At 44.8% G+C, this 16,668-nt stretch overlaps 1 protein-coding gene across 2 annotated transcripts in view; it reads left to right on the forward strand.

Annotated features, from left to right (window-relative positions):
• Window positions 1–16,668, forward strand: part of mcf2a (MCF.2 cell line derived transforming sequence a) — a 196,748-nt gene that overhangs the window by 36,013 nt on the left and 144,067 nt on the right. For both annotated transcript variants that reach the window (XM_078547702.1, XM_078547703.1), the window contains exons 2-4: window positions 580–663; window positions 3,174–3,288; window positions 11,559–11,649. In XM_078547702.1, the coding sequence (XP_078403828.1) occupies window positions 580–663; window positions 3,174–3,288; window positions 11,559–11,649 (290 nt within the window). The remainder of the gene's footprint in view (window positions 1–579; window positions 664–3,173; window positions 3,289–11,558; window positions 11,650–16,668) is intronic.

A 16,668-nucleotide genomic window follows, 5' to 3' on the forward strand; every position in this document is an offset into this window, starting at 1 on the left:
ATTGAATGGCCTACTTCTGCTCCTATTTCTCATGTTCGCCTCTAGCCCTACAACCTCCCCAAGATACCTGTTCTTCTCTAATTCTGACCTTTCGTACATGCCCAATTTTAACCACTCCAGCACTGCTGGCCATGCCTTCAGCTACCTGGATGCAAAGCTCTGGAATTCCCTCCCTAAACCTCCCCCACCGTCCTTCCCCCTTTTAAGATGCTCCTTAAAACTAATCTCTTTGACCAAGCTTTTTGGTGACTTGTTCTAGTATCTCCTTCCGTGTCTCAGTGTCAAGTTTTGTTTGGTACTATTCCTTTGAAGCACCTTGGATGATTTACTCCATTAAAGGCGCTACTTAAACACAAAAGTTAAATACTGGGGCTGCTGGAAAGCTGAAATAAAAACAGAAAATGCTGGAACTAACTCAGCAGGTCAGGCAGCATCTGTGAAGAGAGAAACAAGAGTTAACATTTCAGGTCGATGACCTTTCGCCAGAACTCTCATGATCGCATTTGCTTTGTTGTTGAGTTGATCAAAGGAGTCAGCTATATAATAATTAATATAATGTACAAATCTTTTCCCTTACAGATGACCTTGTACCAGAAACCCTAAACTCCATTTGTGCAAAAAACATTTGTGAGGATCTGAAGAAAAAGTTTGCTTTCCTTCCAGGTGAACTTTATTAACTCAGCTTGACCTGTCTCCTGAAATTAATTTGATACCAGGCTGTCGACTTCTTCACTATTGTTTAAAAATGTGATACCCACCAGTGTTGGAGATCAGTAACTCATAAATAATAAGTTAACAGTTGTTAATAAGACATGATGAGAATCCGAATTGTCAAAGCAATTGGCGATTAATGTGCTTTATCAGTTTACACATTCAAATTGGGTTTCACTGCATCATATTGTTTTGTAAAGCAAAACCATTCTCACGTGCCTTCACTTCACAAAAAGTGAGGCAAGCTGTGTCTTAAGATTGACTTGTCCATTCTTTAGAATTGACGCTATTTGCAACTGGTTTCGAGCTAAGTGAATATAACCCGAGTGATACAATTCTAAAGTGGGTGCAGGAACAGAGACACCTGGGGCTTACAAATCCTTGAAGGAGGCAAAACCAGTTAAGAAGCCCTAAAAAAAAAATGTCTCAACATGCTATACGGGGTCCTTTACTTTATAAGTGGAGGTTTGGAATGCCACACGGAAGTGATGCTAAGCATTTTCAAATCTCTGGTTAGGCCTCAGCTGGCATAGTGTGTCCAATACTGGGCACCACAGTTTAGAAAGGATGTCCAGGCTTTAGAGACGGTGCAGAAGAGATCCACTAGGATGGTAGGAAGAATGAGGAACTTCAGTTAGCTGGGGAAACACGGCCAAAGTTTTATTTTTTTCTCCTCCGAGAAGAGACGCTTAAGAGGAGATTTAATTGAGGTGTTCGAAATCATTTTGGTAGAGTAAGTAAAGAGAAACTGTTCCCACTGGCAGGAAGGTCAGTAACCAGAGGGCACATGTTTATGATAATTGGCACAAGAAACTGAAGTGAGCTGAGGAGAATTTTTTTCACGCAGTGAGCTGTAAGGGTGGTTGAAGCAGATTCAATAATAAATTCCAAAAGGGAATTGGATGAGTACTTGAAAAGGAAAAATTGTCAGGGATACCAGGAAAGACCAGGAGAGTGGGACTAATTGGATAGCTCTTTCAAAGAGCTGGCACAGGCACAATGGGCCGAATGGCCTCCTGCACAATATGATTCTAACGATTTGCACTTGTGTGGTGCCTTTAATTAAAAAAAAAAATTCCCAAAGTGCTTCAGAGAAATTGCAGAAGAATGGACACTGAATCAACAAGAAGAGATTACGAGGACTGTGTAATGCTTAGTTAAAGAGATGGATTTCAAGCAAGTTCTTAAAGGAGGCAAAGGAGGTGGAGTTATTTAGGAAGGGAATTCAAAAGCAAGGGGCCTAGGCAACTGGACCCTAGTCTTCACTTATTCTTTCATGGCAAGTGGGCATCAATGGCAAGGCCAGCATTTGTTGCCCATCCCTAATTGCCCTTGCTCAGTGGCTTGCGAGGCCCTTTCAGAGGGCAGTTAAGAGTCAACCACAATGCTGCAGGTCTGGAGTCACATGTAGGCCAGCCCAGGTAAGGATGGCAGATTTCCTTTCCTAAAGGGCATTAGTGAGCCAGATGGGTTTTTACGACAATCGATGATAGTTTCATGATCACTATTACTGAGGCTAGCTTTCAATTTTAGATTTTATTAATTGAATTTAAATTCCACCAGCTGCTCTGATGTCCACAGGGCATTAGCCTGGGCCTCTGGATTACAAGTCCAGTGACATTACTGCCACATCACCATCTCCCCCCTTCTTGAATCCTGTCCAAATTACTTAGGATTACATAAAACACAGAAACAGTCCATTCAGCTCAGCTGATCTATCCCAGTAAACGTTGACATGAACCACCTCCCACCATCTCACCCTATCAGCATATCCTTCTATTCCTTTCTCCCTCACGTACTTCTTCAGCTTCCCCTTAAATGCGTCTCACTCGGCTTTGGGTAAAGACGTTTTTCCTGAATTCCTCATTGATTTATTCGTTATGGTCCTCTATTTTCTACATTTACCCTATCTAAGCCATTTATAATGTTAAGCTCCTCCAGCAGTGCATTTCTCAGTCTTATCTTTTTTTAAAGAAAAGAGCTCCAAGTTGTGCAGTTTTCCCTTCTAGGTATAACTTCACTGTAGAGCAACTTATAGGTAATCACACATACTGTGAAAAAATATGACCATAAAGTGTATGGTGAGCAAAAACACGAAAGCTTGTTAAGTAATTAAATAAAGAAGTAATTTTCCTGTAATCGTCTGATATTCCAGCAATACTGTAGTCACTTTCCAGCAATCTCCAAGTAGAATTAATTATCTAGATTCAAATGGTGATAAGGAAGTTTGTACTGCCTAGAATTACATCAAATTTACAGTACCAAAATAGGCCATTCGGCCCAACAGGTCCCTGTCAGTCTTTATGCTCCACACAAACCTCCTCCCATCCTGCTTCATCTCATCCTATCCCTTCATGTGCTTATGTAGCTTTCTTATAAATGCATCAAACGCACCACATTACCACCAGTTTTCCGTGAGTTGTGGGTGATGTTGCACTGATATTTGGTGTTGTTTACAATAGGTGGACAAGGGAAAGATGGTGCTGGGATTATAACTTTTCCAGAGTACCCCAGTTTCAGCGAGATTTCAGAGGAGGTCATACAGAAGGTCCTCACATACCTGACTGCTATTCCAAGGTAGGCACTGACACTCACACAGTGTATTGTTGTTTCTTCCCTTCTCTAGTGTCTAGTACAGTCCCACAGACTGCTGAACCCCTTCTTGTCACTGGAACTTGATTGTCAGCCTCCTGCTGCAGAGATCGTATTGAAAACAATTCCACTTGATTAGTATAATTTACATAGAGTTTACACACACAATGAAAGGCCATTCTGGTGTTTCTGCTGCACATCAGCCTCTTCCCACCCATCCTCGTCCCATCGTATCAACATATTCTTCTGTTCCTTTCTCTTGTGTTTATCTAGCTTCCCCTTAAATGCATCCATACCCTCACCTCAACTACTCCTTGTGGTAGCGAGTCCTGCATTTTAACCACGCGCTGGGTACTTGCCGTTGGGCAGTGTAAGCACTAGGACGGCTGACACTTGTTTCAGTTTCAGATTCAATTCTGCTTTTGTTTCTCAAATATTTTTAACCCAGTTGGTGTGTGTGTGAGTATGGGGGTTTAACATTTGGGCTGAGGAGCGGGGTTGCTGGGATGAATATTGACCAGCACACCGGGGAGAGCTGCCTCATTCTTCAGTTAGTGCCACTGGGCCCAGAGGGCAGCAGGGGCCTCAGTTGAAGAATATAAGAAAAAGGGGCTAGAGGAGGCCCTTTAAGATGCCTCATTGTTCAATAAGATCATCGCTGATCTTCTACCTCAACCCCACCCTCCTGCGCACTCCTGATTTTCCTCAATTCCCTCAGTATTCAAAAATCTATCGACCTCGGTCTTGAATATGCTCAACGGCTCAAGATCCACAGTAGAGAATTCCAAAGATTCATGACCCTTTGAGTGATGAAATTTCTCATCGTTCCAATCCGAAATGACTGACTCTTTAATCTGAGACTGTGACCCTGTGTTCTGGATTCTCCAGGCCGGGGGCAGCACTTTCTCTGTGTCTACCTGTCAAACCCCTCAAGAATTTTATATGTCTCAACGAGTTTAATGTCCCATCCATAGGACAGCACCTCCCATAGTCCGGCACTCCACAATATTGCACTGTGGGCGTCAGCCTGGATTATATGCTCGGGCCTCTTAAATGGGATTTGAATTCTCAAACTCCTCACTCCAAGGCATGGGATTTTATGGGACCCCACCCAGAGAGTACTGGGAGGCAGGGGGGTGCCTAGAATTGGGTGGGATGGTTGGGGTGGTGTGTTCATTGCCTTCTTACTGCTCCTGGCATTTTACTAGTGGTGCGCAAGGTTACTGACCGCCCGTCCACCCTTTGGCCAATCGGGGCCCTTAAGTGACCAATCAGTGGCCACTTAAGGGCCTCTTCCTGCTGCCACTGGTATTTCACCAGTGGTGGATGGGCACTTTGCCCCCTGGGGAGGCCTCCCTGTAAAACTTGGCAGGGTGCCCCTTCCCCACCCACCTCAGTGGCAAGAGGGCTGGAAGCCAGGACTGTAGGCAATTAACTGGCTGATCAACTTAAGATTCCATCACAGCTTCCATGACCAGCAGAGGCAGGGTTGCTCCTGACTTTCCAACTGGTGGACGAGGTCACAGCCGCTCTGTAAAATTCAACCAAGTGTGCTACCAACTGAATCAACTCCGTAATCTTGATGAATCACAGTGGATCAGTAAAGGAATCCTGACTTGCCACAGCACCAGCAGCCGACCCTGGTGTTCAACATTGCACCAATGACCTTTCGGGAGGGAAACCTGTCCATAGCCAGTCTGACTATATATGACTCTTGTTCCACACCAGGGTGGTTGACCCTTACCTGCTCTCTGAAGCGGTCCAGCAAGCCACTCAGTGTATCAAACTGTCACAGGCGCAAAAAAAATGAATGAAGCCAGATGGACTGTTCATCCGCTCCCTCCACCACTAGCTCACCAATTTACACAGTGATGTCCATTGGTTCTAGAAAGTGTCGTGTGGTCAATGCCAGAGCCTGGCATAGGAGGGCTAGAGGGGACCTATGGTGTGGATGGGAGGGCAGAGCCTGGCATAGGAGGGCTAGAGGGGACCTATGGTGTGGATGGGAGGGCAGAGCCTGGCGTAGGAGGGCTAGAGGGGACCTATGGTGTGGATGGGAGGGCAGAGCCTGGCGTAGGAGGGCTAGGGGGGCCTTTGGTGTGGATGGGAGGGCAGAGCCTGGCATAGGAGGTCTAGAGGGGACCTATGGTGTGGATGGGAGGGCAGAGCCTGGCGTAGGAGGGCTGCGGGGGGGGGGCCTTTGGTGTGGATGGGAGGGCAGAGCTTGGCTTAGGGGTTATGAGGGGCCTGAGGGGGTGGGTGGGGTGTGTGTGCAACTTGATCTTATCAGAATCTTACCTTTTAAAAGGCCCCCTCATGCAGACTAGGGTTCCCGACTCCTTTGAGGGGCCGTGAACCTTGACCCTTTACAAACCTGGCCTGGCTCCATGAAACTTGCGGAGGAGTAGGAGATGCCTATCTCTGCAATGGAGCTGGCCAAGTCGGGAGTGCCAGGTGCAGGCTTCTGACAGGGAGCAGCCTACAACCTTTAAAAGCACTCCCAAAAATCACACAGCCCAGGAATGGGGTCAGGAATCTCAGAATTGGGACCCGCCTGACATTTTTAAAGGGCTCCTGAGTCAGTGACAATCCAGGTCTGTGTCTCCATCTCAATGAAACATTCCCTGTTCTAATAACCCGTCATGTGGAAATTAATAGTTCTAACTTCTTGCTTTGTTCTTCCAATGATGTTGCTGAATGTGCTTCACCACAGGGTTATGTAGAGCCAAACAATACTCACTGTGTTACTTACATGACTTACCAACTTACTTGACTTGCCAACGTCATGTTAATGTTAAACCAACACATCTTTGTTTTCATAAGGAAAGTGCTTCAGCTTTGTCCCAGTGGCTGTGTTTGCTATGCAGGACAGGGCTTTCAGTTCAAGAATTCCTTGGGGGCATCAAAGTCGCAAACTCTGAACCCAGCACAAGACAAAGGAACTGGCAACTTAAAATAGGATCATACAGACAGCAGCAGGCCAGTCAATCCCTCGAGACCCTTCAGCTATTCATCATAGAATGATAGAATGGTTGCAGCACAGAAGGAGGCCATTCAGCCCATCGTGTTCATGGCAGCTATCCACAAGAGCAACTCAAGAGTCCCAATCCCCCACCTTTTCTCCATAGCCCAGCAAATATTTTCTCTTCAGATAATGGTCCAATTCTGTTTTGACAGCCATGACTGAACCTGCCTCCTCCACACTCTCAGGCAGTGCATTCCAGATCTTAGCCACTCGCTCCATAAAAAAGTTTTCCCTCATGCCCCCATTGCTTCCTTTGTCAATCACTTTAAACCTCTGCCCTCTGGTTCTCGATTCTTCCACCAATGGGAGCAGTTTCTCGCTATCTACTCTGTCCAGATACCTCTTGATTTTGAACACCTCTATCAAATCTTTTAATCTCTTCTCCAAGGAAAACAGCCCCAACTTCTCCAACCTGTCCACATAACTGAAGTTCCTCTTCCTTAGAACCATCCTCATGAATCTTTTCTGTGAGATCTCTAATGTCTTCACATTCTTCCTGGTGCCCAAAACTGGTTACAACACTCCAGTTGAGACTAAACAAGTTTACAAGTTTATCATAACTTGCTACCATTGTACTTCATTCCCCTATTTTTAAAGCCCAGGATACTGTGTACTTTATTAACTGCACTCTCAAACTGTCTAGCCACCTTCAATGATTTCTGCACACACACACCCTGTTCCTCTGTTCCTGCACCCCTTTAGAAATGTATCCTTTATTTTTTATTGTCTCTCCATGTTCTTCCTACCAAAGTGAATCAGTTCACATTTCTCTGCATTAAATTTCATCTGACACTTGTCTGCCCATTCTACCATCTATGCCCTCTTGAAGTTTATCACTATCCTTCTCACAGTTCATTATACTGCCAAGTTTTATGTCATCCACAAATTTTGAAGTTCTGTCCTGCACACTCAAGTCTAGTTTGTTAATATTAATATTAATACGTAATCAATTAGATCATGATTCCACACACCAGTCTTTGCTCCTTGACTCAAAATCAATCAATCTCAGTCTTCAAAGCTGTTCTGATGAAGGGTCACACAGACTCGAAACATCAACTATATCCCTCTCCGCAGATGCTGTCAGACCTGCTGAGTTTTTCCAGATATTTTTGTTTTTGTTCTAGATTTCCAGCATCCGCAGTATTTTGCTTTTTATCTCCAAAGCTGTTGTTGTGCCCCAGCACCACAGCTTTTTGAGGGACAGAATTCTAGATTTCCACTACCCGTCATGTGAAAACGTGCTCCCTAACTTCCCTCCTGAATGGCTTGGCTCTGATTTTAAGACTTAAACCCCTCCCCGCCTGTTCTTGATTCCCCTCCACCCCCCAACCCCCCGCCACCAACAACCACCAGAGGAAATAGTTTATCTTACTCTAACCTATAAAATATAATCTATTGCACATAACAAAAAGTAATTTTTCTGTGATTTACTTGTCTTGCAAGGATTGTATTCTTATCAACAAACTATTTTTATTGAAAATTCAAAGAAACACGATAAACAGTTCAAAATCATTTCTACAGTAAAGATATTTTAAAACTCACATTGGCTTTGGAGTAATGTGTAAATTTGAAGCCATGAGTTTATCTGTCCCTTGAGCCCAGGGATCTGAGGCATGTAATGCAGAACATTAGTTTATTGATCAACTGTACCTGCGATCAATGAAGGTGATAAATGGAGGCAAGTATGGGCGGATTGCACCATCTGATCTGTGCAGACTGTTTAAGGCAGTCTCTCCCCCCCCATATCTGATACTGAACACAAACATTTACGTGAAGATGGCTGATGGCCTGTACACTTGGCATGTCTCTTGGAGGATGCTCATGTTTGTTCTTTTATCCTCTCACTTCATTTGCAAAAACGCAAGTAATAGGAACAGGAGTAGACAACACAGTCCGATGAGCCTGCTCCGCCATTCAGTATGATTATGGCTGATCTTGGGATTCAACTCCACTTTCCTGCCCACTCCCCATATCCCTTGATTCCCTGAGAGACCAAAAATCTGTCTATCCCAGCGATGGAGCATCCACAACCCCCTGGGGTAGAGAATTCCAAAGATTCACAACCCATTGAGTGAAGTGATTTCTCCTTCTCTCAGTCCTAAATGATTGGCCCCTTATCCTGAGACTGTGCCCCTGTCTTTTGGACTTCCCGACCAGCAGAAACAATCTCTCAGCGTATGACTGATGAATGTTGTTCTAGGGCTTTGATAATAGCATCTATAGGTTATCCAAGCTCCAGCTCTATAAAGAAGCATGGGGAAAGCCACTGCCTGATAGATTTTGCTTTTAGCGTTGAGTCTGATATCGCAAATCTTGAAGCCACGAGTACATAATCCACCAGAGGCTGAACTAGCACATTGGATTTGGTTGTATACCACTTCATCAATGTCAGCTTTTTGGGATAGATATCTTCCGAGACAGGGGATGTGAGGCACAGTTTCCACTACTTCACCAATAATCTCAATTCATTCAATTAGACACAAGGCATACCTGAAGCATTTGCAGCCACCTTCAGCCAGAAGTGGAGAGTGGATGATCCATCTTGGCCTCCTCCTGAAGTCCCCAGCATCACAGATGCCTGTCTTCAGCCACTTTGATTCACCCCACATGATGTCAAGAAACAGCTGAAGACACTGGATACAGCAAAGGCTATGGGCCCTGACAATATTCCAGCAACAGCACTGAAGACTTGTGATCCAGAACTAGCCACGCCCCTAGCCAAGCTGTTCCAGTACAGCTTCAACACTGGCAATGTAGAAAATTGCCCAGGTATGTCCTGTGCACAAAAGCAGGACAAATCCGACCCAGTTAATTACCGCCCCACCAGCCTACTCTCCACCATCAGCAAAGTGATGGAAGGTGTTGTAGACAGTGCTGTCAAGTCAAAATTACTCAGCAATAACCTGCTCACTAATGCTCAGTTTGGGTTCTGCCAGGGTAACTCAGCTCCTGATCTCACTACAGCTTTGGTTCAAACATGGACAAAAGAGCTGAACTCCCGAGGTGAGGTCAGAGTGACTGCCCTTGACATCAAGGCAGCATTTGACTGAGCGTGGCATCAAGGAGCCGTGGCAAAACTTGAGTCAATGGGAATCGGGAAAACTCTCCACTGGTTGGAGCCATACCTAGCACAAAGGAAGATCGTTGTGGTTGTTGGAGGTTAATCACCTCAGTCCCAGGACACCACTGCAGGAGTTCCTCAGTGTAGTAGGCCCAATGATCTTCAGCAGTTTCATCAGTGACCTTCCCTCCAACATAAGGTCAGAAGTGTCCTCTGATGATTGCACAATATTCAGCACCATTCTTGACTCCTCAGATACTGAAGCAGTCCATATCCAAATGCAGCAAGACCTGGACAATATCCAGGTTTGGGCTGACAAGTGGCAAGTAACATTTGCACCACACAAGTGCCAGGTAATGACCACCTCCAACAAGAGAGAATCTAACCATCTCCCCATGACATTCAATGGCATTACCATCACTGAATCCCCCACTATCCTGAGTGTTACCATTGACCAGAAACTGAACTGGACTAGCCATATAAATACTGTGGCTACAAGAGCAGAAAAGAGGCTAGGAGCTCTGCAGAGAGTAATTCACCCCCTTATGCACCAAAGCCTGTCCACCATCTACAAGGCACAAGTCAGGAGTGTGGTGAAATGCTCCCCAGTTGCCTGGATGAGTGCAGCTCCAACAACACTCAAGAAACTTGACACCATCCAGGACAAAGCAACCCACCTAATTGGCACCACTTCCATCAACTCAAACATTCACTCCCTCCACCAGTGACGCACAGTGGCAGCGGTGTGTACCATCTATAAGATGCATTGCAATGACTCGCCAAGGTTCTTTCAACAGCACCTTCAGAACCCATGACCCCTACCACCTAAAATGACAAGGGCAGTTGACACATGGGCCACCATCACCTGCAAGTTCCCCTCTAAGCCACACACCATCCTTCACTGGTGCAAATCTTGGAACTTCCTCCCTAACAGCACTGTGGGTGTACCTACACCACATGGACTGCAGCGGTTCAAGAAGGCAGCTCACCACCACCTTCTCAAGGGCAACTAGGGATGGGCAATAAATGCCGGCCCAGCCAGTGACGTTCACATCCCGTGAAAGAATAAAAATAAGATTGATTGCCTGATGAGGGAGAGGATCGATCCCATAGGGACAACTTTATCCCCAAGACCGAAACCAATCACCTGGGTCCTGACAGAGATCATGGCTGTTCTGATGGACTCTTGCTGAAGTTATGGCCACGAGGACTCTTGGGTTTTAGGACCCACAAAGTTTAAATTCCTTAATTTCTATAAATAAGATGTAGATACGGGTGGAAAAAATAACAGCCTTTCTCCAACATCCAAGCGTGCGAATTATTCGGCTTCTGTAGCTGTTGTGGTATTGGTCATGTAACTCAAGGATCATGAATTCAAATCCAGCCAGCCTGGCCCTCTGGTTTAGTACTGAAGGAGTGCTGCACTGTTGGGGATGCCATCTTTCAGATGAGATGTTAAACCAGCCAGTGGGTATGAAAGGTCTGGAAGAAGAGCAGGGATGATGGTCCTGGTGTCATGGGTCAATATTTATCCTTCATCCAACACCTAAAATAAATTACCTGCCCATTATCTTATTTCTGTGCGTCAAGCTGTGCACAAATTGGCTACTGGTCTCTCTACATTACATTAATGACTACACTTCAAAAGTACTTCATTGACTACAAAGCACTTTGGGGGGTCCTGAGGTTGTGAAAGGTGCATTGGAAATGCAAGTTCTTTCTAAAGTCCTTTCTGTGACATACTTATGCCTACATATGGATCCAGTCCCACACAGTTGACTCTTAAACGTCCTCCAAAGTAGCTTAGCAAGCCACCCAGTGGTAAGATGAGTCACTGTTCAGGACGCAGGTGGGTGAATAGTGTCTTCATTGAACAACCAGTGATGGACATTAAGTGCTGGCCTTTCCCACATCCCCAGAATTAATTTTTTTTTCAAAAAGGACAAACTATGGGATAAGTAATGGGGTGGAGTAACTCGGCTGGTTTGACAAGCGGCCAATGGGCTGTAGCTCGGTCTTCCGCTTGCTCGGAGCTTTTAGGCCCATCAGCCGGGTGAGGAAGAGCATATTCACGAGAGGGTTTATTTCACACAGTTTTCTGCATTTTATTCCGATTGTTATCAAACCGGTTTGACAGGTTTTTTTTTCTCTTTCGCACTTTTCACACAGTCTACACAAACCTGAAATCAAGTTCATTATTATCTTGGACAGGCGCCTGGATACATGGACATCTATCAAAGCAGCTCTCATCCAAATAGCGGTGTGTAATTACTTTTCCATTAACTCTAAGTGCCTGTGATTATGAAGACCCTTTCTGTACCAATTAAAGAATTGATGTGCAATTTAATAAGAAACACCACCCAGATAGTTACTGCAGAAAGTGACTGTAAAATGGACTGTTTTCCTCTCCTTGGATTAGATTGACCACTCACAAGAGGTTGGAGTGTCTTGTCCCTTGTGTTGATATTGATCAGTTGCTCAGGGTTAGGGATAAATCACTGGACATACATCAAGTTCCAAATCCATCTAACTTGGACTAAGTCACAGACATTTATCCATCTGAACCTAAGTGGGCCAATCGGGCCTCAGTTTAAAGTCTCATTCTAAAGACGGCACCTCTGACCATGCAGAAGTCCCTCAGTACTGCACTGGAGTGTTAGCCTTGATTTTTGTGCTCGAGTCTCTGAAGTAAGACTTGAACCCACAACCCTCTGACTCAGAGGTAAGCGTGTTACCCAGTGAACTACAATTCACTAAGAAAGGCACTTGCCGATTTAGCCAGCACGTTACCCACTGGCCTCTCCTGCTTGTCTGCTCTGTGTTCCAATTCTGTTTATGTTAGAGGAAATTCAAGCAGCCCTGCCAAACTCAGAGTTAGTTAGTAGCTCAAGGCTGGTGAGGGTTGGAGGCTCATTGGGTGTTTAAAGACACTAAGTTCAATTTTTATTTAATCCTCAGTGTTCAATTGATGTTTACTTTGCAGCCAAAGGGCTCCATAGGTTTTTAACACAGTATAATTGGAATATATCTGGAAACAATATATTTGGAATGAAAACAGAAAATGTTGGAAAATCTCAGCAGGTCTGACAGCATCAGTGGAGAGAGAAACAGAGTTAACGTTTTGAGTCAGTTGGGTTCGACTCCTCAAGAGTCATATAGACTCGAAACGTTAGATCTATTTCTTTCCCTACAGATGCTGCCAGACCTGCTGAGTTTTTGCAGCATTTTCTGCTTTTATTACTTCTTTGGCAGAATTGTAAAATATTAAACTAGTACAGAGGCAGGGAAGAGGGGGAAGAATGTGCAAGGGGCTAAGGGCTGTGTTAGGGATGGGGTGGGATAGCCATGGGACCCTCTCTCGGCCCAGCTCTCTCAAACATCTTTGTTGGGTTCCACGAGAAACGTGCCTTTGATGGAATGACACCCAACCTCCTACCCCCGGCATATTTCCGATATGTGGATGATAAACGTTTGCTATATTTAAATCCATAGCAGCATGTAACAATTTCCTTACATGTCTTAATGGGCTCCATCCTGCGCTCAAATTCACCTTTGAAATGCAGCAGTCAAATGAACTCCTTTTCCTTGACGAACTAGTTGAGAAATCTGCCGGGGGGGTTCTCTACCACAATCTACCGCAAGCCTACCTTTACTGGTCAATATACGCATTGGGATTCTTATAGTTCCGCACGCTATAAGATTGGTCTTATCGACAACCTTGTAAACAGGGCCCGAGCTATTTGCTCACCATGCAAGCTTGATGCTGAAATAGGGGCATCAAAAACATCCTGCGGGATAATGGCTACCCTAATCAGATCATTTCACGCTGCATATCAGGCAAACTCATGAACGGGCCTAAAGCCGTCACTTTCAGCCTTGAAAAGTGTCCAGTCTACCTCAGATTACCCCGGAAGGACAAGGTATCTCAAAAATCTGAGCAACAGGTGAAGCTAGCTGTTTCACTCTGCTACTATGCAGTAGCAACACGAGTGGTATTCACCGCTAACAGGATGCTGCTGTCAAGCCAAAAAGACGTTCTGCCTATCACACAAATGAGTGATGTGGTATATGAATTTCAGTGCCAGTCGGTGTAGTCAGTACGCCCCAAAGACAGACGGATTGTATCAAACTGCAAGTCCCAGCCACTGTTCGCAACAGGTAAGGTACAGACTGTACCCAACCAGCCTGTGCTTGCAAAACTCAAAACATAGCGTCCAACATTAGATGTGATTCTACGATTGGACAACAGTTGCTAAATAATCCTCAATGTGCTAAAAATTACGCTGACAACCAATTTAAGATTGTCAGTTGGGCTCAAGGTATGGTGCATTTGCGTGTACTGGAAGCTACATATATTAATACACAGGGCCCTGTTCTTTGCAGACAGAAAGAACATGTAAACACATTGCACCTGTTTCAGCTAAACAATATAAGTGCCAGCCATTCGCTGACTCACTCCTCAGGGCAATGCCTTGACCAATCAGGGCCAAGCTGCCTGTTTTGAATTTCAAACAATGCTTGGCAGTTAACTGTCAGTCACCATCACTGGTGCATTCTCCATGGCAATGCCTCTACCAGTGGGAGTCGGCTTGTTAATCAATCAGCACTCTCTTCTCATACAATATAAATTGTTGTTTTCTCCTTATATTGGCATTCTTGCAAAGTGTCCTGATGAGTGCAAGATGAAAAGCTTCGACATGTCCCTTTTTCAGCAATACTCACTGGGTAGTTCCCCTGTCAATCAACATAAAATGCTGGAAATACTCAGCAGATCTGGCAACACCTGTGGAGAGAGAAACAGAGTTAACACTCCAAGTCTGTGACCTTATACCAGAAATGAGAAAAAATAGAAATGTGACAGGCTTTGAGCAAGCAACAGGGAAAGGGATGTTGACAAGAAGGACAAAAAGGAAGGCCTGTGATAGGTGGAGGGCAGAAGAGATTAAATGACAAAAGGTTTCATGGTGTAAGGGTAATGGGTACAAGTAAAGAAACAAGAGATGTGTTTAGAGCAGGTGTGAATGGCAGGATAGTAAAGCAGAGTAAAGGAATTGTCCTAATATATATCCTTGAATGGCTATTTATAACGTGATTGAATTACCTTTGCCAACATTCTACACTTCATCCAAATTGTCAACAATGGATTGACTGGCAGAAGGTCCATTTTTAGCATTATGCAGTTATTTCTGCAGTTTGTGATTAACCTTGGCAGTTGTTTATGGACTTTTGTGCAGAGCTCAGAGATTGTTTTGCAGTCCGTCGCCTAGTGAGACGCTCACATCACTTTCCAAACAGTTTTCAAATCCAATTCATTATTTTTATGACATTTCAATTATTATCATAGCTGTGAGTGGGACATTGCTCACTGCAAAATTGCTGCCAAATAACAGTGGCTGTTTATTCTCCATGAAGCACTTTGGGACATCTTGGTATAAACATGGCCAATTAAGGAAAGATAACAAAAGCTGAACAATTGTTTCAAAAAAACTAACAATTCTCAAACAGCTTATGAAACTGATTGGCAGGTAAAGAGCACTTGGCCCCACATACATGGAGCCTTCAGGAACAGGCATTTCCTATCCCTCCTCTACCCCCTACCACCCTCCCCATCCCATATGGTCCCTGGGGTGAGGCACAGAAGCATGGGATCAAAAGAGAAAGGAAAAATGGAAAATCCCTCCATAACTCTCTCAAGCAATCAATATTAGCCCGGGAGGTCACATTAACCAGGGTTATTTTAACTGGTAAATCTCTGGTAAACCTACGAAGTTTGAAAGGAAGTAACTACACTTAAAGTGCAGTCGGATACTGGTTTGAAACATAACATCTGGGTATCACCAAAACTCCTTTAATCCACGTAGAGCAAACAAAATTACAACTTAAATCTTGGCAAATTTCTGGTAAGGGTCCAGTTGGGTTATGTTTTTTTAATTCATTCACGGAATATGGATATCACTGGCTAGGCCAGCATTTATTGCCCATCCCTAATTGCCCTTGAGAAGGTGGTGGTGAGCTGCCTTCTTGAACGGCTGCAGTCCATGTAGTGTAGGTACACCCACAGTGCTGTAAGAGGGCAGAGTTCCAGGATTTTGACCCAGCGACAGTGAAGGAACGGTGATATATTTCCAAGTCAGGATGGTGAGTGACTTGAAGGGGAACTTGCAGGTGGTGGTGTTCCTATCTATCTGCTGCCCTTGTCCCTCTAGATGGTAGAGGTTGCGGGTGTGGAAGGTGTTGTCAAAGGAGCCTTGGTGAGTTGCTACAGTGCATCTTGTAGATGGTACACACTGCTGCCACTGTGTCGGTGGTGGAGGGAGTGAATGTTTTAAGATGGTGAATGGGATGCTAATCAAGTGGGCATGGATGATGACACCTGGATGGTGTCCAGTTTCTTTGGTATTGTTGGGAGCTGCACTCATCCAGGCAAGTGGAGAGCATTCCTTCACACTCTGGACTTGTGCCTTGTAGATGGTGGACAGCCTTTGGGGAGGGAAGGTCATTGATGAAGCAGCTGAAGATGGTTGTGCCTAGGATGCTAGCTTGAGGAACTCCTGCTGTGATGCCCTGGAACTGAGATGATTGACCTCCAACAACCACAACCATCTTCCTTCGTGCTAGGTATGACTCCAACCAGTGGAGAGTTTCCCCCCCCCCCGATTCCCATTGACTTCAGTTGTGCTAGTGTTCCTTGATGCCACACTTGGTCAAATGCTGTGTTGATGTCAAGAGCAGTCACTTTCACCTCACCTCTTTGGTTTAGTTCTTTTCTCCATGTTTGAACCAAGGCTGTAATGAGGTCAGAGCTGATGGGCCCTGGTGGAGCCCAAACTGAGCATCAGTGAGCAAGTTATTGCTGAGTAAGTGCCGCTCGATAGCACTGTCGACGACACCTTCCATCATTTTGCTGATGATAGAGAGTAGACTGATGGGATAGTAATTGGTCAGGTTGGATTTGTCCAGGGCAATTTTACACATTGTGTTGTATCTGTACTGGAATAATTTTGCTAGGGCTGCAGTTAATTCTGGTGCACAAGTCTTCAGTACTATTGCTGGAGACCAATTCTGGACACCGAACTTTAGGAAGGATGTCAAAGTCTTGGAGAGGGTGCTGAGGACATTTACCAGAATGACACAAGGGATGAGAGTCTTCTGTCATTTGGAGAGTTTTGAGAAACTGGGATTATTTTCCTTAGAACAGAGAAGGTTAGTGGGAGACCTAATGGAGGTATTCAAAATTATGAGAGCATAAGAACACAAGTAATATAAGCAAGGGTAGGCC

This window comes from Cetorhinus maximus, chromosome 8, assembly GCF_964194155.1.
Source record: "Cetorhinus maximus chromosome 8, sCetMax3.hap1.1, whole genome shotgun sequence".
Lineage (NCBI taxonomy): Eukaryota > Metazoa > Chordata > Chondrichthyes > Lamniformes > Cetorhinidae > Cetorhinus > Cetorhinus maximus.